Raw genomic sequence first — 25,034 nt, 5'->3', positions numbered from 1 at the left:
GATTTATTTGTGTGATCCAGCTGCAAATAAGTATTTGAACACCTGTCCATCAGCTCGAATTCTGACCCTCAAAGAGCTGTTCGTCCGCCTCTCAAAGTCCGCCTCCACTCGCATGAATGTTCCTGCATCCGATGCACCTCTGTGAGGTTGTTAGCTGCAGAAAGTCACCCGACCTCCCCGTACAATCAGTAAGACTCAAACTTGTAACGTGGCCAAGGCCAAAGAGCTGTCCGAAGACACCAGAGACAAACTTGTACAACGCCGCATGGCTGGAAAGGGCTACGGAGCAGCTTGGTGAAAAAAGATCCACTGTTGGAGCAGTCGTTAGAAAATGGAAGAAGCGAAACGTGACGCTCGACCTCAACCGGAGTGGAGCCCCGTGGCAGATATCACCTCGCGGGGTCTCAATGAGCCTCGGAAAGGTGAGGAATCAGCCCGGGACCGCACGGCAGGACTCGGTCAACGACCCGAAAAGAGCTGCCACCGCCGTTTCCAAGGTGGCTGTCGGTAATACGTCGTGGTTTGAAATCGCGCGTGGCACGGAAGGTTCCCCTGCCTAAAGCGGCACGTGCCAAGCCCCGTCTTAGGTTTGTCAAGTCACGGGGGAAAGTTTTGTGGTCAGACGAGATGAAAAATGGCTGCGGTAACCGTGCTTGGAGGAAGACCAATGACGAGTTCCATCCCGAGAACACCGTCCCTACTGTGAAGCACGGGGGTGGTAGCATCGTGCCTCGGGGACGACCGCGGCCGTCTATTGTGAGATTTTGGGGAGCAACCTCTTTCCCTCAGTCGGGGCCGTGGCGGGGGTCTTTCGACACGACAATGACCCGAAGGACACGGCCGGGAAAACCGAGGAGTGGCTCCGTAAAGAAGCACGTCAAGGTTCTGGCGTGGCCTCGCCAATGGAAAATCTTTGGAGGGAGCTGAAACTCAGCCAGGACACCTGTCTGATCTCGAGGAGTGGGCCAAAATCCCTCCTGCAGTGCGCGCAAACCTGGTGAACAACTACAGGAAACCTTCGACCTCCGTGACTGCAAACAAAGGCGACTGTACCAACTATCAACATTGGTTTTCTCAGGTGTTCAAATACTTATCTGCAGGTGGATCACACAGATCAATCGTTAAAAAAAAAAAAAAATCAAAGATTGTGATTTCTGGCTTTTTCTTTTTGGATGATCTCTCTCACAGTGGACACGATGTCAATTTCAGAGCCCTCCATGATTTCCAAGTAGGAGGACTTGCAATCCAGCAGGGGGTTCAAATACTTCTTTTTCTTCAGTGTTAAACAGAACAATTCCATATGTGGAATATTTGTTTCTGTCGCCACAGATGATGTTTCGGATTTCACGTGGACGTGTAAGCAAAAGTGAACCGCGAAACAAAACATGCGAATCGTATTTTTCCAGCAGATCGACTTGAAGCGTTTCTCATCCGTAAACTCATTTTGTGATCTTCAACAACGGCTGTCAAACTCCTTTTTGTCGGTTTTATGGTTGTGAAACCATGAAAATCTTTAATGGCCTCATCATACTTCCACATGACATCTGTGAACTGTTTTTTTTCAACCCTGGTTTGATGTTCGGGAACACAAAAGTGAGATCCCAACGTTATCGTTGAGGATGTGAGATTTTGGATTTTTGCGCAGATTTAAACAAGAAGCATGGAAAGATTAGTCTTCACTGGCCCGATCCGGCCCCCGGGCCTTGAATTTGACACCTGTGTCTTAGACTATCAAAATCCTGAATTATTCCTTGAGCCAAAGGAACAAAAATGTTTCCTTGACTATTTCTGGCATTTCCAATATTTTGCAAAGTTTTTTTGGGGTGTTTTTTTTTTGGGGGGGTGACTTTTATTGATAATTTTCATGACCTCATCAATGTGAAGCTCCTGCACAAAACTTTTCAATGAAGAAGAAAAGCAACATCCAGGCTGCTATGTGACAAACTGCAGGCTGGACAAAATTCGGTAGCGGCCTACTGTATGGAAAATTGCTGCAAGGACGTGTCGGCGCCATCGCTTCTTCTTCTTCTTCTTCATCATTTGTTTCCACGTCATTCCATGAAGGAACATGCACCGCAGACAAGAAGACAAGTGCAGGAAGTGATGGAGGTGCTGGAGGTGGTGTGAAGACCAAGCCAAAAAAAAAAAAAAAGAGGCCCATTAGCGGTACCCGAAGAGCCGGCCAATAAGCGCCGCCGACGGCCGCGTTCCCGTCTCGGGTTCCATCAATAATGGAGGCTCGCTGCGGCCGATATCGTTTTACGGCTCCTTTGTCGTCTTGGATGTCGACGCCGAAGCTTTTCAATTCGTTGCGCCTCCGAAAGAGGAATGAGGTGACCGATCGAGGATTAGCGTTGAAAACGAGCCGTCACGACGCTTTGGCGATAATCAGGACGCTCATGAGGAAGACCATGACGAAGAAGATCCACATGAAAAATCGATCCATCACCTTGGCGACCTTCTTCCACTCGGCAGCCTTGAGGCACGTTGCCCTCTGCTCTCGGAAGCAGTCGGCCACGTACTGGATGTTCTTCACCACCTTGGGGAAAGAAAAGACGGCTGCCCGTTTCAAATGGTCAGTCCAACGGGCGGCTGACGGAAATCGGCTGATCCATTTGCCATTTGCTTGGATTTCATGCTTCTCAAATGAGCCGGAAATTGAAAGACAAAACGTTGATCTTTTTGCTTTCCTTAACTTCCAAATAATAATCAGAACCTTTTCAGTTTTGTCCATTTGCAAACTGAAAACGTAACTCGCGAACGATACCTGCATCGCGCGGTCAATGTAAACGCCAAGCGGAATCCGGTTCAGACGCTGTTATTTGAATCCCACCTCAGATGAAGTCACGCTAAGAAGTCGGGTCTTGTACCTGATCGTGTCGGAGGCTGCAGGCGCAGGCCGGCGGCGGACGTTCCCCCCCGGGATAGAGGACCCGCTCCTCGGCTCCTCCATTCCAGCGCCGGAGTTCCGGAGGGTGAGTCGCGGCCTCCGAGTCCTTGCGATGCGTTCGGTGCCACGGGGCCTCTCTCGTCTCGCGCTCGTCGCTTGTTTTGCCAAAGGGGCGGGTTTTGCAGCCGTCCTGGCGGCGGAGCTCGCGGTGGTCGGGGCCGAAGTCGACGTCGCCGGCCGTTTCGTCGGGGCACGGCTGGCTCGTCTCACTCCCTGCGCTGGTGCAGTTCTCCCCTACCTCGTAGACAAAAAAGATTTTGGACATGTAGTCTATGATGAGGACTTTGGCCCAGCGGGGGACTGGCTTGGCCTCAGCTCCGCAGAAATGAATGTTCATGATGAAGATGGTGAGAGACGTCGACGCTGTGACCATGGTCATGGTCGCAATGTAGTACTTCCCTGGAGAAGAGAAGAACCGCTCGGTCAAGTCGTCCGTCGCTGATGAGCCCGATGAGCGGATCCCGATCTCTCGTGCGTAAAAGGAGGGTGACCACTTTGCAGAAATATTCATGCAAAAGTCGGAGGGTTATGTTTTGGCTACAGTGCACCGAATATAAGGAACTCCAAAGCTAAACGACAACTGCTACAGGAAGGCGGAAGTCAAGATTCCTAGCCTGAAAGCCTGAGCTGTGAGGCCGACGTGCCGAGCGCTACCCTTACAGATTTTGTACTGGAAGCAGTGAGGCGGCCTTCCCGGAGGTCGCATGCAGTTTTGCCGGCCAGAGGATCACCCCGGCCACGCGACTCACCGATGTAGGGCATGCTCTCGGCGGGCGGCATGCTCTCGGCCACCAGCAGCTGGAAGACGGTGAGCGCCAGCAGCACGGTGACCCCCAGAGACACCTTCTCCCCGGAGTCGGCCGGCAGGTAGAAGCCCAGCGGGGCAAGGAAGGAGATGAGGAAGCAAGGCAGGAGCAGGTTGAAGATGTAGAAAGAGGACCGGCGCTTCAGGAGCAAAGTGTAGGTGACTTCGGTGTAAGGATCCGAGCAGCAGCCGTACATCATGACGTTCCTGGTGGCCGGCATGCCGTGGCACTCCCACTCCACGTTCTCCACAAAGTCAGACAGGTCGCCGCTGTCCATCCCCAAACTGACGTCCACCTGGGCAAGGACGAAACGCAAGCTGTGCCGACCGCAAACTCGGACTGGCTTGGACGGGAAAAGATGACACGCCGTGGCGACCCCGTACGGGGACGAGCCAAAGGGAGAAGAAGAAGAAGATTCTCTTGCTTTTTGCACACCTGGTTGCCGTTGTAGGTCCAGGAGCCAAAGGTGAGGTTGCACCGCTGCCGGTCGAAAGGGAAGTAGGCGACATCCACCACGCAGGTGCTCTTGGTGATGGCCGGAGAATCCCAGACGATCTCGCCGTTGTAGCGCAGCTTCACGTTGGTGTCGGACGGCGCCGACGACTCCTCGTCGGCTCTGAACGCCCATCGGAAGGCACGAGTCAGTCGGCCTTTACCGACCGACGCCGGCTACTCCGCGCGCTCGAGCAAGTGTGGAAAAGAATCTCGGCAGTCGCGGCATACGCCGTCGTCTGGCGTTTGCTAACTAACTTGTTATAGAGGACGATGTCAGGTTTCCAAACCAGGTCACTGGGGATGTTAATCATCTCCACATCGTCGTAGTCCTCCTTGTTCCACTTGAGGTAGGCGTCGTGCCACACCTGCCTGATCCACAGGTAGGTGGTCAGCACCTGGTTCCGCTCGTCCTGCAAGCGCGCACGACATTTATTGCAGTCGTCACGTCAGATCGCAACACTTTACTTTTGTGCTCGAGATGAATGTGATATGAATGCGGCAGGGCTTCCGCGCGCCATCTGGTTGCTGCGCTGGACACACTGCGGGACTCCGAGTCGTCGCCCGACTCTCGAGACTCAACGTGGCGTTGGTAAGCTCGCCCTCGCCACCTTGGTCTGCCTTTTACGTTCCTGAAAACCTTGAAACGTTCTCTCTAGCTGATTTTTGTTCTTTGTCTCCAGCCTGCCTTCTGCCCTCGCTTCCCGCAAAGCGGTGCTCACCTCTTGCTAACCCCGCCGCGTCGGTCCTCGTCGGAAACCTGTGAAACCTGGATCGAGTTCTCAGAGTTCTGGGTAAATTAGCGCGGCGTGATCGGAAAACATTCCGATGGACGACACATTATCACCCGTGAATGTTGCGAGTGCCTGTTTTGAGAAAGGATACAGACGATACCTTTATTTTATTTTTATTTTCGTAGCGACAACCTGGGCAGAACAGTGGCGCAACTGGTTCTGAGGACCGAGGTTGAAATCCCGGCGCCGCCGGTGTGGACTGCGCGTGGCTTTTCTTTGGGCATTCGGTTTCCCTCCCACGTCCCAAAAAGTTGCCTCCAGGTGTGACTGGTCCTTTGTTTCTATGTGCCCTGCGATTGGCCGCCCACCTGCCAGAAGAATGCTGGGATTGGCTCCAGCGCTCCTGCAACCATTTTGAGGATAAGCGCCTTGGAAACTGGATGGATGGATGACAACAGTAAATGCATCCATCCAGTTTCTGCAGTAGGTTCAACTGGTCAGGGCAGACGCACGCAAGCATTCCCAACCGCAAGCGATTTGGAGTGGTCGGTGAACGGAGCGCGCATGTTTTTGAGGAAAGCAGAACACCCGGGGGAAAACCACCCAGGCGCCGGGACAACATCCAAAGTCCACACAGGCGGGGCCGGGATTTGCACCGCCAACCTCGCAAGTGCCAGGCGGATCACCGTACCGCTGAAAGTTGTCCTTTCATTTCAGCTGACATCTCCCGTAAACGTTTTTGTCCGGCGTTTGAATGTTGAGAAAATTTCCTTGCGGACATTCTGGACTTTCAAATATTAAACATTCGACATTAAAAGCTGGTTTTAAGTTTCGGTTTTATGAAAACCAATTTTTCAGTCGCCCTTGAAAATAAAAGTGCCGCTCGCATTTCTCATCAAATTTGTATGGAAAAGTGTCATTTTGAAGCATTTCATGACATCTTTTGTTTCGTCGGTGGGCCAGCCGTGTAATATCATTTGACGTTATGCAGCTGTGCTCGCTTCCTCGTTACTCGGGCAGCTCGGAAGCCACGAATCCACTCACCATATCTTTAATTTGGGAAAGCGTGATCTGAAGGGAGACGTCGAGGGCTTTGTCCGTGTCCAGCACGGGCCGCAGGGCATTGGAGTAGTCCCGCATCAGGTCGCGGAGAAGTTTGCGAGCGTGATGTCCCCGGGCACCCTGACAAGCTGAAATGGAGTCTTAGGAAAGCACTTTGGCAACGCTTCACTCCAAAAACTGACCTTGCGCCAGAAGGCTGAGCATCCCGGCAATCAGCGCCGCCGCCGCCGCCGCCGCTCTCATTTTCCACGAGACGAGGGCGTGAACTCGGCGACGCCACCCGCGAGCTCGATTTTCTCTGAACGACGGACGGCGAGTGGCGACGTTCGATCCTCCCGGCTGGGCTCTCGTCGCTCGTCCCCGTCGACGTGCATCGTATACGTGCGCGATGGCCGCTTTGTAACAAGAGAGCAAACGCGCGCGTCGCACGCATCGCGTGTCACGGACAGTATGCGAAACGTGACGCTCGCGCCGTGAGCCACGCGTGAGCGTGAACCCGAAAGACTTATGCGCGCACGCAAACGTTGACCTTTTGTGCCCGCGGGGTCAATCGGCATCAGCACGCGTCACACACGCCGATGGCCTGGGTGCAGATCCGGGATCGGATTTCAGCTCGCGCTTGGAAACAAGACGAGGAGAAGAAGAAGAATCGGAAATGAAATGAAATGAACCTTAATGCCGCTGGGATGCTGCTTCACCTCCAACTTGTTCTCATTTCAAAACAATTTTTCTCACGCAAAAGAATCTGTTACTGCCCTTATTAACTCTACAGAGAAGAGTGAAAAAAAAAAAAAAGAATTTCGGTGAAATGAAGGAAATAGAAATCAGGAAATAATCTGCATTGAAAAATTCTGTTCCAGGCTCAAATTGTTGCCAAAGTGCAGGCAAGTCTACAAGGAGTAAAATAAAACCTTTTTCAAATGAAAGTCCAGCACTCACCCTTTAAAAAAAAAAGCCCGGCGTACACTTGCTGTCGGCGTTTGGCTCGTGTGTAATTTTTTTTTTTTGTAAGTTTTTTCTGTTTTTTTTTTTTTAATATTGACCTAAAATCAACTACGTGAGCCCAACACATCTTCAGTACGTTCGGGCTCGACTTTCTACTGGAGTCGATGGAGTCTCGGAAAGCGGCAAACGAGGTCAACGTCGTCGGCGTGAAGTGTCGCTCGCGTATCGCAGGTGTTTCCTGTGTGTGCGCGCCACGCGATTTTGCGGCCTCGCCACTTGCGAGGGTCCACGACGGAGGACTTTGTGCTCCGCTCTTCAATCATCTTAAATGTGGGATTTGTTCCCTTGCCTGAACGAATCCCGTCCGGCATTGAACGGCGACGTTTGTGAGCGGACGACCGAACCCGCTCTTCAATCATCTTAAATGTGGGATTTGTTCCCTTGCCTGAACGAATCCCGTCCGTTCCCACCTCGCAATCGCTTTCCGCGGAAAGCTGTTAAAAAGCAAACACGGGAGAAAAAAGTTGGGACTCGAGTCCATCCGCAAAACACAATTTTGAGGTTTTCCAGCAGCAAATGAAAAAAAGAGCCCCAAACTCAGATTGGCGTCCTCATCCCAAATCGGCCGTCGACCGCTGAGGAATTCTGACCGCAACGCGCGGCAGAAAGCGAACATCCGAATTTGTGTTTCTTTGCTGGATCCGATGAGGAAGCGACCCAACTGAAGCCTGAGGAAAACGGAATTGGAACATTGTCGTGACAGACGTTACGTCTCAAAATAGAAAACAACAGCAATGAACAACAAAGTCAAATCGATTTTCTGTTTTGATGTTTAAAAAAAAAATAAAAAATAAAAAATGTTGCTTTTTGCAAAACTAACAAAGAAACACAAAATGAATGAAATGATAAATGAAAAAAGTAGAATCTTGAAGGGTTGCGGTTTCAAAACGTTTTTAATGGGCAACATTTCAATAGTTTATTATTCTTGGAAATACAGTACATTGCAATTAACTGCATCAAAACAATGCAATGATAATAATGTAATGATCAATAAAATTTGAGCATTATTATACTGGTAAAGGTAGAATTTTGTATTACACTGAATTTTTCTCGTATCGTGTGAGATTCTTCCGGTGTACCTCGCGTCACGCCGTGGCCGACGAATTCGATCGTTTCAAAGTTGAGCTCTATTGCCTGAATTATTGCTGTCACAATCATTCCGGATATGAAAAGAAACAAACGTATTCATTTCTGAATGTAAACCGTCGAATGGCAAAATCGGCGCCGACTTTCAGAGTCAAGAGTCTGTCATGATCCCGGATTCCGGCCAGGGCTGGGCGTGGCCGTCTAATCGGAAGGGTCACACCTGCGCCTCATGACCTCCGATTAAGACCCAGTACATATCGGACCCGGGGGGACGACAGAGACTCTGCTAGACCGTTGCCTCTCATGCCTCGTTCCCGCACTACCGTACTCCTGACGCGTTCCACTCCCGACCAACGCCCGTCTCCCGACCTACCCCGTAAGCCTGCCGTTACTGATCTCGCTGCTTGTTTGGACCGACTCCCCGGTAACCGACATTGGAACGGATAAAGGCTTATTCCGCACTGCTTACCTCTCACCTGAGTCGTGCATTTGGGTCTCGTCCGTGACAACGTCCATCCGTCTACACTATTTGCGATTCAGCGAAAAAGGCGGCGCGCACCTTTGCTGCCGGGGGTTGGGCTCAGGATTTGGGTCGGGGTCGGGGCTGGGGCACGTCGCCCCGGCGCTCAGCCAAGTCGGGAGATCGCCGTCAAACCTTATGCTGAAATTGAGTCCTGATGGCATGGAAACGTTTCAAAGGGCAGGTAAGAAAAATCGGATGTTTCTCGTTTGCAGGCACCGCAAGGGACGGTTTGGAAGCGGCTCAGGGTCAAAACACCCTGCAGCGGTCCAGACTGAAGAAACGTCGTCTGGCCCGCTTCCTCTCGTGGCTGACGGCGATCCGCACGGCGCACTCGAAAACCTGCTGGACTCCTCGCTTGGTCAAGGACGAACACTCCAGGTAGCCTTTGGCGCGCACCTCCTGAGCCACGCGCCTCCCGTCCGCCGCCGAGACGCAGGCGCCCCGGTGCGAAGCCGACTCCCGCACGTCCGTCTGGGTGCCCACCACCAGCACCGGCACCGTCGGCAGGTTCTCCCGGACCTCCGCCATCCATTTGCGCTGCACGTTCGCCAGAGAGTTGGGATTGGCCACCGAGTAGCAGACGAGCACCACGTCGGCCTGCCGGTAGGACCGAGGGCGGATCTGTCTGAAGTTGTCGTGGCCCGCCGTGTCCCACAGGCCCAGGCTGATCACGGCCCCGTCCGTGTACACCTCCACCCCGGTGTTGTCGAACACGGTGGGCTTGTAGCTGTCGGGGAAGGTCCCCGAAGCGAAGCTGACCAGGAGGGCCGTCTTCCCCACCGCGCAGTCCCCGACCAAGACGCACTTGACAGACATTTGCCCGGCCGCTCATCTGACGGCTTCTTTCTCTTCGAAGCTGTCAAATGCGCCGCACGCCCGTCTGAAACGTTCCTCTTCCCGTCATCTTCGGGTGCTCGTCCGGGATAGCCTTCGTTCGCCGGACCCCGTCGCCTCAGTGTCCGACGGGGGCCGCGTGGCAAATGCTCTGAGGGAGACACGAATAACGGACACGATCCGTTTGTTCAGCACGCGGGCCAAACCGACAGGGACGCCTTCAGAACCCGGACCCCGCCTGTCCCTCACTTTGCCCCAAAAGTCGCACTGACAGGAATCAGCAATTTCACACACAAAAGGAGAAACGCGAAGAAAACGGCTCTCTTTTTTTCGGGACTTCAATGTTATCGTGCACCAGCTTCAAGGGGAGCCCTGAGCATGCTGTTCAGTTTTTGGCTTTTTTTTTTGTCTCGATTGTCCCGTTGAGCTTTTCGACTTCGTTGGAGCTTAGCGCTGGCCAGGTGGCGATACATTCGCAGATGATAAGTATTATTTTGTTGTTGACTTGTTTCTTTGCCAGACAAAACGTTTCTACAGATTTGTGCTTTTCTCGGAGGAATAGCCACTCGCGTCCTCCTTGAAGTTATCTCATTTCGCGATGGCGCGACCAAATCCAACTCCGGCTACGAATACTTTCAAAACTCACCATTCTTCCGTTGTTAGTCGTCTTCTCGCCAGATGTGATATTTTTGCTCATTTCCTGACTCACTGCGCATCTGAGGGGTTGCTCGTGTGCACGTCGACACTTGTCAAGCACGGCGCATCCGCTCGCTGCTGGGGAGGGAGGAGGGTCAAAGCCGGCACAGAAAGCCGACAAAACCCTACAGCACAAGTTCACCTTTTTGCGTTTCTATTAGTTTCTTTGTCTCAATGTAGTCACAACCTCACCTGTACGTTTTCACACGCGTGTGCAGTCGGTTATGTTATTTGCTTTTTTGCTCACTTTTTTATCAAATCTGTCTTTTCTAAAAAAAAAAAAAAAAAAAATTCTTTCCATTTTCTTATAGCGCTCGTGCACATGACGTCACCGTTTTCCCGGCGCCACATTGCCGGTCAAAAAGAGCCGCTCGACATTGCGGGGGACGTTGAACCGCAGCAGAATATTCACAAGGCCCGAGACCCGTCGTGCTGTCGCTGGCTACAACAGACGAGACAGTTCTATGGAATACGGGATGAAAAGATCGACGGATTTCGCCAATCGAAGGTGATGGGTGGTGCCCGACCAAATCCACACGACTGTGTACTCATCGCTTCACTTCAGGTAGGAATTATTCTTCTCAATCTCAAATTCCCAAGAAGTATTTATAATGCCAAGTTGGCTCATTTGAGAACAATGCCTTTAAAAAAAAAAAAAAAAAAAGAAGACAAGAGACAGAGTCGTCTCCAACGTACACAGAAGCGTGTTGCGGCCACATGTTAATAAAAGGTAAACCTCTTTCCTTTTTTCTAATACGCATTGTTCTTGTCAAATGAGTCCAATGCGTATTTAAAAAAAAAAAAGAAAAGAAAATAAACCGTCGGTCACACCGAGGTTTACCGAAGTTCAACATGTGGCCTCAACACGCTTCCGTGTACGGGCGCTGAAGCCTATCCCAGCGGTTCATTTTCCTTTTTTAAATACGCATTGGACTCATTTGAGAACAATGGACATTTAAAAAAAAAAAAAAAAAAAAAAAAGACTGTCACGGAGAAATTTACCGAAGTTCGTGTGCCCGCAACACGCTTCTGTGTACGAAGAAACCGACTCGCTTTCTTTTTTTTCTTAATCTTAGTTTAATGCGAGTTTGTGTAAAACCAGAGGTCATTTATTTGAAATATTGGTATTTGTACGTGGGATTTATTTCTGATGAGAACAGATCCAGGAATGGAGTATTAGTACTAGTAGCAGTACTCTTCCGTGTACTCACCAGATCCATATTTATATCCAGTGGGCTAACTTTCCAATTTCCCATCGACTTCGGCATTAAATATGGGTCCTCTGTGCCAAGTGTTTCTCATTTTTCCACGTACCTTTGATTCTTTTTTTTTTTTTTTCCATTCAAACTAACATAACTTTCAATTTTCGACTCAAGGCAAAAATTCGAAATAGAAATCGAAATATGAAGGCCGAGCAAATTGGTCGAGTCAAGACGGCTCAGTCCGGACTGCCACGCGTCAGCCGGATCGTATCGACCGCAAGCGACTTCAGGTTTTCCTGCGCCGCGGCAGTCTGCCCGATCGCGTCGTTTTCAGCTTTTCGATGTTTTCCGTTCGCTCGCGTCAACGCGGGCCACGAGGTCACTCGGACAAGGCCGCCGTTTTCATTCTTCTTCCAACCGCTGTGCGGGGGAGGGAGGAGCTTCAACATGTACGGTGGATATCAAAACTCAGAAAAATGAGTCATTTGAAAAGTTTCTCATGTGGCCTGTAATTTGGAGCAAACCAAATAACTGAGATAATGCGGAATGAACACAAAGCGTCAAATTCCATTTTAAAAAAACAAAAACATTTATTCCTTTATACGAAGATTCAAAGATTAGCGGTAGTACGCACTGAATACAAAACAAAAGAAAAAATGGCTTTACAATTTTTAGAATACGGTGCAGAATTAAGGAGCCGCTAGAAATTCTCATTTGGGATTTAAACCTTTCATAAAAAGTCATCAGTAAAACATGGATTTTACATGGAGTACGTTGCTAACTGAGCACATCTTAATCTTAAACCATCAACAACCTAAAAGTTGGACGTTTTTCTTACAATTCATTTAAAATATCTTAAAAAAAAAACAACCCAAAAGCCAGAACAGTCACACACACACTATAAAAGAGAATTAAAACATATCCATATGTATAAAAAAAAAATCTGTTCTTAGTGTACGGTGGCATAAAAATAATCAATTCCACAGTGAAAGAGCGACAGAAAAAAAATGACTTGAGAAACAATATAAACATCAATGTCACAAATATTCATATTCTTTTCGGGCTGCTTTAAGACAAGAAGGTGAAGGAGGAGGTAGAGTGTACCAAACGGATCTGCGCCTTGAACACGAATACTCTGGGCCAGCTTCTTTTTCTACCTCAACGAGACCACCACAAGACCCGGGTTCGGCTCTGTAAACCTGCGGGCGGCATCGGGAAATTATGAGGCGGCGTGCGACTTTGAGACGTGCGCGCGTGCATACCTGTAGTGTGCGTTTTTGAGGTAGTTCATAACGGCAGGGCGAATGCGGGCCACGCCCCCCTGGCTGTGGTTTCCTCTTCCTGTGATGACAGAAAGCTGCGGTCCGCACAGACCTTGTTCGCAGTCTGCGCACAAGCGGTTAAAAAGACGACACTTTCATGGAAGAAGCGTGCACAAACACTGAAGTCAGGCTTTCCTTCAACTGAGCTCGCCGACCTGCAGTTTTGTGGCGGAGGATGCGGCCCAGGCGCTGCAGGGCCTCGTCCACGTGCAGCCCGTGGAGGTCCAGGATGTTCTTGGGTAGAAGCGAAGAGTTGACCCTTTCGAAGATCTGAACCGCGGCACGGTGGTTGGCCTCGCGCATCCGCTGCCCGTGTAAGTGTCCCTGTCAGACAAGGTGACACAAGTGACGCCATTTGCCTTCCTGACGAGACGGCGAACGAGCGGTTAGCGCAGCCGGCTCACGGTTCTGAGAACCGGGGTTCAAATCGTCGGTCGCTCGTCTGGCCCTTGCGCGGTCGGTCTCCGGTTTGCTCGCACGTCCCAGAAACGCGCGTGGTCGCTTAAGCGAAGACTCCAAATGGCCAGCGATTGGCTGGCTACCCGTCCACTTCCACGACAGTATTGCCAACCCTAATTACAGTCAACATTCGCACGGGAAAATACTTGTACGGGGAACATTTCCAAACTGTGAGATGAAAATCAGCGCACTCGGTTTTTGCGATGCGGCACAAGACGGCAGGTCGCCGGGTGCCTTTTACCGGCGGTTTTGGATGCAAAGTAGGTTGCAGCGCGGCGATATGAATGAGTCACTGTTGCGATGGAAAGGCCCGGCCGGCCGCCTGCCTTTGCAGAGGAGGAGATGTTCCGCAAGTGAAGCGTGTGCGGCTACGCCGTATTTGAGCAGAAGCTCACATTTTCGATAGTTACAAACGCTGAAAGTCGCCCGTTCTCCCACTTTCAACTGACTTGATGCGTGCATCCAGAATAGGAAAGAGTTGCAAACTTTGCTGTGGTTTTTCTTTTTTTGTGTGTCACAGAGCTCACAACACTGCACCGGGACATCATTGATTCCCCCCCCCCCCCCCCCCAAAAAAAAAAAAAAAAAAAAAATATCTCTTGCCGTTGTCACTCTCAAATGGCTCAGCCTCCGTCTCTCCTCTTGAATGCGCCAAGATGTTATCACGGCGCGCTGCCGACCGAACTGGCCGAATTGTTTAATTTGGACGTGCCCCCTGCAGCAGCCCCCCGCAGCACCAGGAACTGCGACGATAACAGAGGATGCCTCATGGGGCGGAGGACACCATATTGGGTTTTTTTTTGTTTTTTGTCCCGTTGGGCTGTTAGATGAAGATTTAAAGTAGGATCCGCGTCCCTTTAACGCCGGAACAGTTTTACTGTGTCTGTTAAGGCGTCCTCTGTGGTTTCTTAGCGTTACAAGTGAAGTTTATTGAGAATCAGAGTCCATCAGTTGAACAGAAGAGAATTTCTAGAGGGGGGAAGAGAGACAGACAAAGACAAAGCGCTATTTGTAAACACAACGACAAAAGGAAATCATGACTCATCATTTCATAAGAAGGAAACATGAAGGTTACATGACACTGTCAAGGAAGGACGGGACAAGGACAGAAGAAGAAGCATGCGGGTCAAAGGTCGCGAACCCGCCCGTACGACGCAAGTGTGCTGGGACTGACCGAGTGAGTTGTCGAAGTCCAAAGAAGGAGGGTATTGAAGTGCATACATAAGATGTCCGTCGCTATAAGCGAGCGGCCCCACACGCGCTGAAAGACTCCCAGTGGAGTGTGCAACGCGCACAAAGACCGACAGCACCCGATGTCGGAACCACCGTGTGATCCATCCGCACACCCAAGAGAATTCTTCAGGCATTCTTGTGGCCAAAACGGCAGAAGAAAAAGGTTCAGCTCCTCACCTGCTGTGCATAAAACGCCGCCACCTCTTTGTGGCCTTGCTCGTAAGCTGCCGCCGCTTTGGAAAAACTCTCCAGCTGCCGACTTCTTTGAAGACCGGCTTCGGCCCGGAAGTCCTTATACTCGGGATCCTCCAGGTCCTGGTAGTTCTGGGAGTGAGCCCCGGCGCGGTCCGGGAGCGTCTGCCTCTGGCAAAAAAAAAAAAAAAAAAAATCAACAAAAGTGAAATGGGCCAGTGAAACACGGAAAGGCTCAGCACGACGTGCGTGGAGGTGATTTGTCCTGATTTTACACTTCTAAGTCGGTCGGTACCGCCCAACTGCACGTACGTGTTCAATATTTACGACTAAAACTCTTCAAGCGTGTGAGAAATACGGACTTTTAATGGATGCTGACATTTAGCGAGCTGTAGCCAACCGAGATGACAAACGCAGAAGCGACATCTGACCTGATGTCGTTTTGAAATTCATTTATTTATTTATGACCAAAATCTCTGTCAAATTGTCAATCATTGCGAGTATGCTTTTATTGCTCGGTGACCCTTCTCGCAACGTATTTGCTGTCTCGTCGGCGAACTCGAGCTGCTCCCGCTACCGGAGACAAAATTCCTTGTGTGTTTTGGACCTAAATGGGACTATAAAGATGATTCTGACCGATAAAAGCAGACAGCAAGACACATTTTTTTTTTGGAGACCGTCACCAATTCACAAGGCTTTCGGCTCCGCCAACTTCGGGAAATACTCGGGAAGCGTCGGCGTCTTCAGTTTTAGGAGATCACGTGCGTGACATTGATTTTGAAGGGACTCGTCTGTCATTGCGTGCTTCCAATTTTGTTGACAGGGTTCCTGTGCTCCAAGGCAAGGTCAGACAGATTCTTTGGGTGTTCATGACTTAGGAGACCTGAACTTTAACCTCATCAGACACCTTCAGGATGAACTGCAGCAGCGATCGCAAGCCAAATCTTCTCGCATGTCAGAAATGAGTGACCTCAATGTTCCACTGATTCACAAACAAAAATTCCCGCAGACACGCTCCAACATCTCGTCCAAAGTCTTCCATTCTGGCTTTGTAAAGAAAGGAGGTACCTTTTCCCTCTCTTTGCTGGGAGTTCTGCGGTGGTCTGATTGAGCCGGTTCTGGAGCGATGACGGTCTTGACGGGGTCCTGGTCCAGGAGAGAGTTCAGAAAGAGCTCCGTCTGGCTGAGGCAGAAGCTGCAGGTTTGACAAACACGCAGACGCATCAGTCGCGCTGACTCGCCGGATGACGCAACAGTTGCGTCTTACTTATGAGCCTTGAAAATGTCCTGGAGAAAAAGTCTGTCGATGGAGGGGAAGCGGGCGTACAGCTGGTCCTCTTTTAGGACGGAGGCCCCGTCACGACCGCTGAGCTCTGCTCGATTTTGCCTTGACTGAGGGGGGGGGGGGGGGGGAATGGGGTCAGGGGAATTTCACCAATGATCGGAGTTGCGTACTGCAAAAAAAAAAAAAAAAAATTACCTTCTCCATGTTCTCCTGCATAGCCAGCTCCTCTTTTATAATATTCCGTAGGGATACGCATGGCTGGGAGACGTTCCAGTGGTCCATCATGGGCATCCCTGCATCTTTGTCCACAAAAATAAATCAACAACGTTGGTTAGATTGAAGTGGGCCACTGTACAAAAATTGAAAATACAAAGTCATTATGATCGCTGTGGCGTTCAAAAAGGAGCTACGAGTTCCTCTTTTGATATTAGCATTAAAAACACTCCCCCCCCCCCCCCCCCCCCATCGCTTACAACAAATCAAATCCCAAATAATGTTTTTCAAAAGAGGTTTCCGAGTTCTAAGCCAGTAGGACGCCAAACGCTGCTGCCACCGCATCAAATATTGTGTTTGACATCAATACTTACAGTAACGTTACAGTATTCATCGCGTTTGTGGTTGACAAAAGTGAAAGTTGCGACCAAAAATGTACGCGAGTGGTACCTACCTCAGTGGGTACTTTACAAAGAACGGAGTCTCTCTTAAAACGTCCAATTCGTCTCTTTGACTCACGTTTCCTCCTCTCTCTTTAGCAAGTTTCTTTCGGCTTGTCCCGTCTCAGGTGAACGCTCGTATTTGTTTGGCACAGTTTTTTAACGCCGGATGGCCTTCCTGACGCCACCCGTGACACACGAACTCACGATTCCTGGTTTAGCAAAAGCGGAGCTCTAACCACTGAGCCGTGGAGCCTCGACCTGCTCCTCAAATGTCTACAATACGACCGGGCACTTAATACCTGCTTGGTGCTGGGGGGCAACTATATCCAGTCTCTCAATGAGCCGGCGAAAAGGGGAACCAGCGACTATTATTCTCATGTGATGGGCCGGTTCCTCCAAACGGACCGGACCGCATCGCGCAGTGTGGAGCAGGTTTTAATATTCAGGCCACCGAGCTGACCGCTGAACCTGAATATGCTGAATGGGATTTTTTTTTTTTTTTTAATTTCACACGCCATTTAAAGATGCCCACTGCAGAATTCATTGAGTCATTTCTTCATATCAACTGTCATGAAGAGACAAAAAAAAAAAAAAGCCCAAACAATCCCATATTGAATGTAAGACATATTCAAAGCTGTGATTATATAAATCGAGACCGTGACTATTTTTTGGGGCCCGTTCAGTCTATTCATCAATACGAAATAAAGCAGATGTAACTTGGGTATAATATTTGTTTTTTTTATGTTTCAAGCGTATTAAACAAGTCATCTCGAGGTCTGTTGAGTGTGTTTTAACTTACTGTCCAGAAGCAACTGGTGGGAAACAGTTGCGTGTTTCTGACGTTCCTGTGAAACGACACGTTGAACTTGTACAACAGGCCCACTCAGATTTTCTAGATGGGAAAATATCGCTTTGATTGGCTATTGGGAAGGGTTTGCAGTTCACCTGGATCGTTTCTTTCCACTTGTGGTGGAGCAGTTTGGCCAGGTTCATGTCCATCTGCACGGCGTAGTCTTCAGAATCGCACATCCCTGAATATTGCGGGAATTTATGCTCATCGGCATTTTCCAAGTCACAACAATTGTAGTTTGCAACCTTACCTGGTTCGACTCCCACAGGTCCAAAGAGTTCAGTGAGCTGCAGTGCCAGCTCAGTGGGTAGCTTCAGCTCCACACTCTGAATGTTCAGCATTTGGTTGACTCGCTTCCCGTTGGCCCTCCCGAAATCTTTCTTCCGTCTCTCTTCTCTGTCCAGTTCCTCCAGCTCACCTTGCAACAGCCGGTGAACCTCCTCCAAACTGGCAATCTCATCTGGAGTCGCAAAATTGGACTCCTCGATCATCATTTGGTGTTCGGTGTCGTGGGGTTTTCCCAAAGTCGGCAGTGGAGGACTGGTCGCTACGGACTGTGAATGTGCCGTCTGACCCGGCTGATTTTTGGCGCTGGTTGGAAAAGCCCTGCCTCCAAATGTTGATGAGTCAGTACTGGAGCTCCCAGCGATTTTGTTAACTACCTCATTTGAAGATTGTTGAAGCCCACCGACAACAGCGGTCGGCCCTGGAGACGGAAGATCGTCCCCCGAAATGGTTTCTAATACTGTTACTAACAGTGAAGTGCTCGGTTCAACTTGAACTGCATCCTCCTCATCTCTGAAGAGCCTTTCTCCAGAGTCGAGTAACAAGTTTGTTGTCCATTCCAAGTCTTGGTGGCATTTGTCATACAAGTCCTCCAATATATCCACACTAACTAGCTTAAAATGACGACTGAGGATGCTCAGGGCCTCCAGACGGCTTTGAGTTGCGCCTAATTCTTTGTCCTCCATCTGTGTGCTTTTCTCGTGCACCACGCGGTACGGTACTGTATTGGGAGTGGATGGGTGAACTCCAGCAGACACTGCTGATGGAACCTCTGGCACAAATCGTGAGGAGGCAGCACATAGGATTGTGATGTCACTCGAGCAGCTGTACGCAGCGAGGAGAGAATCCGCTGGGCCGTGGTGGCGATCAAGACGCCAAAGAAGGGCGAAGTCCTGAGGTTCAGTCTGGGTGGGCCAAGACCTAGTCGTAGGGAGAGGCGAGGCAGTTTGCAGATGGACGCCTTCTTTGAGCTCGGGGGAAAGTTTAGGCGTGAGGTTGGAGTCACAGTCTGCGTGAGTGGTCTGGCTCCTCTGATCATTGTCAAGAACTTGGGAAGTGGCAATGGGAGAGTCGAATGTTTCGAGTGAAGGAGTCAGACAATTCTGAGAAAAAGTGAGGGCTAGCTTGCATTGCTTTCCTGATCTGCGACCTTGGCGCTGCTTTCGCTCTAGAATACTTCCACTGAGAAGACAACTCTCTGATTCAGGAGAGTCCTTGGCAACGGGACCATGGCATAAGTCACTAGATTGTCTGCTACCAGGATGAACTGTCATTTCATTGTCTGTCTGCGCTTTGCATTGTTCTGTGTCCCTTTTGGTATTGCTAGGAGATGCAAACTCATCCTCATTGCTATGGCTTACTTTTGGCTCTGCATATTCAGGCGTGCTAACAGCCAGCCGCGTCGCTGCAGCAGCAACAACACCTGATTCTGTTTCACAACCAGTGTCCAAAACTGTGGTTCTACTTGTGTCCTTTTCACTTTTTAGAATCTCCTCATTACCCGGGTCAGATTCAGACGCTTTCCAGTCTAACACACAATCTGGTAAATCAACTCGGCCGCTCTTGGGTGCGTTCATATTCTGTTCTTTTCCCTCAAACTCACGGGTACAGCTCACGGATTCTTCAATCTTGTCATCTCTCTCCAAATCCAGGCCTCGGAAGGGGGAAACAGGTGATGCACGAGAAGAACCAGACTGGCAAGTTACTACACCGGACTGAATGAGATCAAGAAGTTTTTGGAACTCAGTCAGGTTATTTCCAGACTTCACTTTGCCTGTGTGACTGTTGACTTCTTTACACATCCTTCTGTCTTCACTTCCGTCAATGTCTTCAGAGATTTCTTTTCTCCTTTCCTGCCGCTGCTCAAGGGGCCCTGCAGTTGGCCAGTCACCTACAAAATACATCTTGGACATCGTACACTCTTTACTAGGTACAAGCGATGCCTCTTCTTTGTGATTCTGCTCTTTCTCCATTGCAGAACCAAACGTCCTCGTTGGTCTCTCTCTTGGTACCCTTTGTTTAATAGACTCAGAGAAAGCCACCGGGAGTTCATGACTGCGGTGGTCTTCATTCATCACCGATTCTACAACACAATCGGGTACGCCCTGTACACTTCCAGATTGAGTGAGGGCGTCCAAGTCGGAATCCAAAACCCCCATGTCCAGGTCGTCGTCGTCGTCCTTGTCTAAATGTTCTGATGGGCTTCCAATTGGCTGGAAATCAAGCGAATCCGTTGATTTGTGTTGGTCATCCTCCAACTGGCACAACTCATTTGGATGACTATTAGATGACACGTCAGGAAGAGAGGAAAACATTTGAGGGTGGGAATTCAAACGCTGGTCCATCAGTCCAGGTTCGCTGACGAGGTCAGGACATTTTGCTTCAGGAGTCACACGCCTGACGGAAGGAAAAAAAAAAAAAAAGTATCATCTATGGAGTGACACCCAATGAAAGACAAAACACGCGCAAAGAACAGACATTTAGGTAAATGGCAAATATTTTACAAAACACAGCACTTTACCTTAAGTCATCTTTTGAAGTTAAGAGCCTTCCCTAGTTCAAAACACGACGGCCCTGCCGACGTGCACTGTTTGCACTGACAGTTTCAGACACAGCAGGCTATTAGCGCTGGGCGAATCGATCCAACTCTCAGTAATATTCATACCGACATAGTGCTGAATTTTAGTTTTAAATCAGCACAGTAAATGTTGTAACAATTGTATCTTTTATGCTCTAGTCATTTATTTAGTAAAAAACCAACAATTTAGCTTTAGCCAGGGGAGTATATCCCAAAACAGACAAGGCGCACACCAATACTGACTGACAGGACGCCTGTTTCTGTGAATATTGTATAATTATATTTGCATTGTGTTTTTAGCTGCAAGATTCCAGAAAATTGGATTCGCCAATAAAGGATGTAACCTGCCACAAACCACCGTACAGAAAAACCCACTGACTGTAAGTTTTTGTTTTCGAAGTGGAGCTGCTGTTTTATCTGAGGTACGACTGCGCCCATGATGGACTTGACCGTTACAAAGGGCTCGTAGCCATTTAGCATGCGCCGAATCGTTTCCGCAGTCACACCGTGTTTGCTGCGTCTGCTCAGGGACGAGGACAAACATAAAAAGACACAAAACAGACATTAATTTGCATTTCTGTCTTCACGAGAGACATTTTGGCACTGTTGAAGGAAAGCTCGTAGAGTTACATACTTCCTAGCTCTTACTCACCTCTCTAGTTCTCTGGGCTTGTTCTTCCACCAAGTGTCCGTCTCACGAAACAGCACTTTGTAATTGTGTTTCAATGCCTAGCAAGTAGAATCCACGAAATCAATCTACTACCGGTGCCTTTTTCAGTCCTGGCATAGGCGTTGAAAGCAGGCAACTGACCTGGACCACGTAGGGCTTCATCTCCCAGCCTTGCATGTTTGTATTGTCAATTATGATGGGGTTGGCACCGTTCTCAAAAGCTTCTTTGGCTATTGGGTGAAGGTGAAATAGATCAGGAACGTATGGCAAAATAGACTTTGCTCATTCTGTGACAACCACCTACTGGATGGAGATCTACGTTTACCTCGTTGGTGGTTCCACTCGTGAGCTTGCCCCAGTGCAGCGGGATCAAAGCGATAGCGTCCTTGAAAAGTGAAGTAGTCGTCAGTGCTTAGCGCAACTCCCCCTGGATTGTGTTCTAGAAAAGCTCTGCGGAGATGAAGTAAGTTTTTGTTCAAACAATTTTTTGATGAGGATTATCAGAGGACAAATGTATCAGACCACCAGCATCCAAAAGTCCTCTTTTGGAATTGCAAAGTAATTACATCTTGAGACCTTTTTTCTTTTCGTTTTGTGTGCATGTGCGGGGTCGGGGGTTGTTCAGTCTGCCAGACTCCACCGTGTAGAGAGGACAGTTGGGTTCAATGACATCATTATGTTCTTATATCTCAACATTTTTTGCTTGCGTAAAACCTGCCAAACGACAACTCGTCATGGAAAAGGCACGTCGGATCGCTCGTGTCTCGAGGCACTGGTGTAGTAAATTTGAAAATTAATGGATGACGTATTTTAGCATCAAAACTGGTGCATTATTACTATCCATTAGAGGAATGTCAGAGCACAACCTTACATCGGGTGGTGGCCTAATACGCTTGTTAAACAACGTTAGTGATCGTTGATTTGGTACCGAGCCAAAGTAGACTTCCCGGATCCCGGTGGACCACGTAGCAACACAAGCACCTTGCCTTCCAAGCAAAGCCCGCTAGACCGAGGAGGTGCAACGGCAACCGGATTGCGCGCTGCGGCAGCCATAGCCCAGGATTTAGGAATGGTAGCAGAATGTCTAAGAGGTGCTTGAGTGACAGCGCCATGGCCTCCCCAGGGAGTGGGATGCCCAACCGGAGGCTGCGAAGGTGCAACTGGGGTGATAAAGCACGGGCCTTGGCTTCCATGTAAACGGGGAGTGAAAGCAGGTGAATGAAGGTTCCACAACACTGGAGAACTAACTCCTCCAACTTTATTTTCAGAAGGCATGGGAGCAGGCTGTTCCGGACACATTTGGGACGGCTCGTTCTTCTTGTACATTTGGAAAGCGGACGGACGTCCTGAAGCAAGGAGATCCAACGAGGGTTTTGGTCTGCTCGCGGGATCTTCCGTCATCAGATGCGTGAAATCCACAACCGACTTTTGACCTTCACTAGTGTGGAGTCGGTCAAACGGAGGCAGAGCTCCTAAAGAGCCTGAGCCCTCTTCCAGATATGGCATTCCAGCAGACCCTCGCCCATACTCGGCCTCCCGGTTGAACTGAAGCAGCTCAGGGAAGACCCGCTGCGGTAACGAGGAACGTGTCGCAGCAGCAGACAAATAGCGGCTGTTAAGCTGATCTTGCTGTTGCACGGTCAGGTTCTGTAGCTCTTGATCGACCTCTTCAGTCAGGACACCGGTAGACAACGGAGAGGTGAGCTGCTGGGACGCTTCCGACGAACTGACGTCTGGTGCGGGTGGAGAGACGTGACGAGGACTAAGCAGCGCCGCTGCAGTCCTCTCAAAGCCAGACACCGGAGATCTTACGGGGGCTGCGGGTTCAGCAGCAGTTGACAGTTCCAAGAGAGAATCCATGGCGTTTTCCACTGCAACACAGACCCCAAAGTTGGGTGATCGTGGTGATTATTCCAATCTTATAATAGCCAGCTATTAATAACGTACTTGTTTTTCTTTCGGTTTCAGTGATTTACGAGGCACTGGTGCTATTACAAGTAATTCAAAGCACATTTCATGAACTCGCAGCAGTTACGAAATTATCTAGTAGTACCTTTAAAGTCCATCTGAGACAGTACCATGTGAATAACTTCAGGGTCTAAGTGGGAGAATATCTCTTGGATATTTTCGGTGATTTTCTGCCTGTCGCAGTCTCCTTCGCCGACATCGTAACCGCGAACAATTTCCCCGGGGAGAGGTACGCCGGAGACTCTGTTCGGGCTCCGTTCGCTCTTCTTTCTCCGAGGCATGCTGGCTCGCACGTTCGGGGCAAATCCTTCACTTGTTTTTTTTTTTTTTTTTTTTTTTAGCAGCCACGCGCAGCTAGCCGCACAAACATTGCTTTTGAGTAGGCAGACGTTCGTGGCAACAGAAAAATAATAAAATCAAAACAGCGAAGGGCTCCGGAACAGACTCCATTGTTCTTCCGTGTCGTATAGTTGACTTACTCAAGGTTATAATGTTTATAGCGCACTAAATACTCAAGAACTCAAACAGGAAACCAAAGACGAACATTAAGAACGCGACATTGGGCACCGCCGTCGTAAATGGCCGACCCGGAAGTCAACATCGGATTACAAAATAAAAACTTGGCGGTTTGCATTCTGGATTTCGTGCATTACCGCCACCCACGCATACTGTATGTCTTGATTACTGTACTGTATTTCTTTTTATTGCTGGTGTCAAACTCAAGGCCTCGGGGCTACATCTGGCCTGTGAAAGCAAATCATGTGCGTCAACAAGCACGATTTCGGTCCCAAAGATTAAAATGGTCATCTTTTTAAAAAGTAACAGAGATATTCCAAACATGTTTTGTTACCAAACTCGCTTTTATAGTAGCTTGAACAGTACTGAAGTTGAACACACTATTATTGCATTTCCAAACTAGTTATCCTTGATTTAGTTGTGTATATACAAGAAAATCATAAGATGACGAAACTTTCATGTGGTTTCACAGTCACGACAGCCCAGTGATGGAAACCGTAACCAAAAAATGAGTTTGACACCCAACAACTCATTAAAGAAAATAGAATTAAAACACAATATACGCAAAAGCAGCTTTGAATTTTCCCATTCTTCCTTCAAAATCCGCTGAGCTACTTGGTTTAGAACAGTGATTCCCAAACAGTGTGCCGGGGTACATTAGTGTCCCGTGGGAAGTTATCCAATTTTATGTAATTGCTAAAAAAAAAAACCCATGTATTCCAAGAAATAATGTATCTTTATTCATCTATTTATCCCAAAGAGGCACAATGACAAACGGAACAAAAAAAATCCTCTTATTAGATGGCAGGAAATACATACAGTAATTAATCTATCCACTTTTGTTGGTGTGCCTGTGGGATTTTTCAATTGTAAAATATGTGCCTTGGCTCTGTAAAGGTTGGAAATCACTGGTTTAGAACCTATATTTCCTGGTTATAACAATATTATAACGCCTTGTACCTAAGTAGTATTAAAATAAGCCTCTTTTTTTTTTTAGCTATATTAATATATTAAATTAATGTGGAGCATAATTGAGGTTAGCATGCTGGCGTTGCCATGGAGTTCATCGTGAAAATACCCCCCCCCCAACTTCCCGTGTCCCGCCAGGTATTTGCTCGTGTAGTACTCACCGAAGACAAAAGGGGGCGTGCTCCACTCTGCCGTCACACAGAGCTTTGTGCCGAAAACTAAACCCAACCTAGATCAGACTCATGAATCAAATCGGCCCACTCGAAAGGTAAATATAAATACCGGCAAACGGATAGCGTGCACTCTTGGGAAACATCCGCGCGTCGCTTTCGTTCGGGAGCAAGGAAAGCAAGTTCGCGGTGGGAGAGGAGAGGAGAGGAGAGGCGAGCTCAGGGCAACGGTAGCAGCCCTTCTTCGCATGGTAACTAGCGGCAGATGCGTTCAAGTCCAAAAAGACAGCCCCAAGTACACTCGCTTCCTTTTTAAACTTGCCAAAGTTGATGCGCCGATTGGACGGGCCGGGATGCAGTCGGCGGTGCGGCTCTTGTCAGCTCGGGCGATCGCGCACTTTACTTGCGCCGAGGCTGCCCGTGGAGCGAGATGTGACGGCCACCTGAATAGTTTGCGGCCTTGTCGACGCTACTTAGCCGTTAGCCGCTAA

At 49.2% G+C, this 25,034-nt stretch overlaps 4 protein-coding genes across 15 annotated transcripts in view; 1 reads left to right on the top strand and 3 right to left on the bottom strand.

Annotated features, from left to right (window-relative positions):
* Positions 1–1,916: 1,916 nt before the first annotated feature.
* Positions 1,917–7,710, bottom strand: chrna9a (cholinergic receptor, nicotinic, alpha 9a). The gene is made up of 7 exons (XM_061829958.1): positions 6,227–7,710; positions 6,027–6,172; positions 4,507–4,661; positions 4,192–4,372; positions 3,700–4,051; positions 2,871–3,349; positions 1,917–2,539 (listed from the first exon to the last, which is right to left on the bottom strand). Exons 1-7 carry the CDS (start codon positions 6,285–6,287, stop codon positions 2,369–2,371), a joined length of 1,545 nt encoding a protein of 514 aa, XP_061685942.1. The 5' UTR covers positions 6,288–7,710; the 3' UTR covers positions 1,917–2,368.
* A 706-nt stretch (positions 7,711–8,416) lies between these two features.
* Positions 8,417–25,034, top strand: part of pds5a (PDS5 cohesin associated factor A) — a 33,115-nt gene continuing 16,497 nt past the window's right edge. For 3 of the 7 annotated variants that reach the window (XR_009796398.1, XR_009796397.1, XM_061829837.1), the window contains exons 1-3: positions 8,907–9,036; positions 10,500–10,753; positions 20,551–20,630. The gene's annotated coding sequence lies outside the window, so the exon portion shown is untranslated. The other 4 variants (XM_061829842.1, XM_061829843.1, XM_061829838.1 and 1 more) reach the window with 4 other exon arrangements.
* On the bottom strand, positions 8,905–9,491 carry rhoh (ras homolog family member H). Its single transcript, XM_061829855.1, has one exon. The coding sequence runs from the start codon at positions 9,472–9,474 to the stop codon at positions 8,905–8,907; it is 570 nt and encodes a 189-aa protein (XP_061685839.1). The 5' UTR covers positions 9,475–9,491.
* n4bp2 (NEDD4 binding protein 2) lies at positions 11,956–25,006 on the bottom strand. Of its 6 annotated transcripts, none has more exons than XM_061829835.1 (16): positions 24,866–25,006; positions 21,849–22,791; positions 21,246–21,370; positions 21,062–21,150; positions 20,903–20,979; positions 20,630–20,770; positions 17,638–20,069; positions 17,483–17,568; positions 17,337–17,382; positions 16,077–16,180; positions 15,864–15,988; positions 15,665–15,791; positions 14,582–14,767; positions 12,868–13,036; positions 12,653–12,776; positions 11,956–12,589 (listed from the first exon to the last, which is right to left on the bottom strand). In XM_061829835.1, exons 2-16 carry the CDS (start codon positions 22,778–22,780, stop codon positions 12,544–12,546), a joined length of 4,809 nt encoding a protein of 1,602 aa, XP_061685819.1. In that variant the 5' UTR covers positions 22,781–22,791; positions 24,866–25,006; the 3' UTR covers positions 11,956–12,543. The 6 variants fall into 6 exon arrangements, 5 of the variants coding, with proteins under 5 accessions (XP_061685819.1, XP_061685818.1, XP_061685817.1 ...); XM_061829834.1 differs by lacking the exon at positions 24,866–25,006 and adding an exon at positions 24,535–24,674; XM_061829833.1 differs by lacking the exon at positions 24,866–25,006 and adding an exon at positions 22,974–23,539 and having other exon boundaries at positions 15,665–15,779.

Source organism: Syngnathoides biaculeatus, chromosome 9 (assembly GCF_019802595.1).
Source record: "Syngnathoides biaculeatus isolate LvHL_M chromosome 9, ASM1980259v1, whole genome shotgun sequence".
Taxonomy (NCBI): Eukaryota; Metazoa; Chordata; class Actinopteri; order Syngnathiformes; family Syngnathidae; genus Syngnathoides; species Syngnathoides biaculeatus.
This window is presented reverse-complemented; position numbering and strand designations above follow the sequence as displayed.

Coding starts and splice junctions, on each gene's coding strand:
- rhoh (XM_061829855.1), bottom strand. CDS start 9,474: ATGTCTGTCAAGTGCGTCTTGGTCGGGGACTGCGCGGTGGGGAAGACG.
- n4bp2 (XM_061829832.1), bottom strand. CDS start 23,169: ATGCCTCGGAGAAAGAAGAGCGAACGGAGCCCGAACAGAGTCTCCGGC. Junction 21,371..21,848: donor GGGAAGTCTACTTTGGCTCG/GTACCAAATCAA, acceptor TCATCTCCGCAG/AGCTTTTCTAGAACACAATC. Junction 17,569..17,637: donor ACCTGTGGGAGTCGAACCAG/GTAAGGTTGCAA, acceptor CGCAATATTCAG/GGATGTGCGATTCTGAAGAC.
- chrna9a (XM_061829958.1), bottom strand. CDS start 6,287: ATGAGAGCGGCGGCGGCGGCGGCGGCGCTGATTGCCGGGATGCTCAGC. Junction 6,173..6,226: donor GCTCAGCCTTCTGGCGCAAG/GTCAGTTTTTGG, acceptor ACTCCATTTCAG/CTTGTCAGGGTGCCCGGGGA. Junction 4,052..4,191: donor GGACCTACAACGGCAACCAG/GTGTGCAAAAAG, acceptor GTCCTTGCCCAG/GTGGACGTCAGTTTGGGGAT.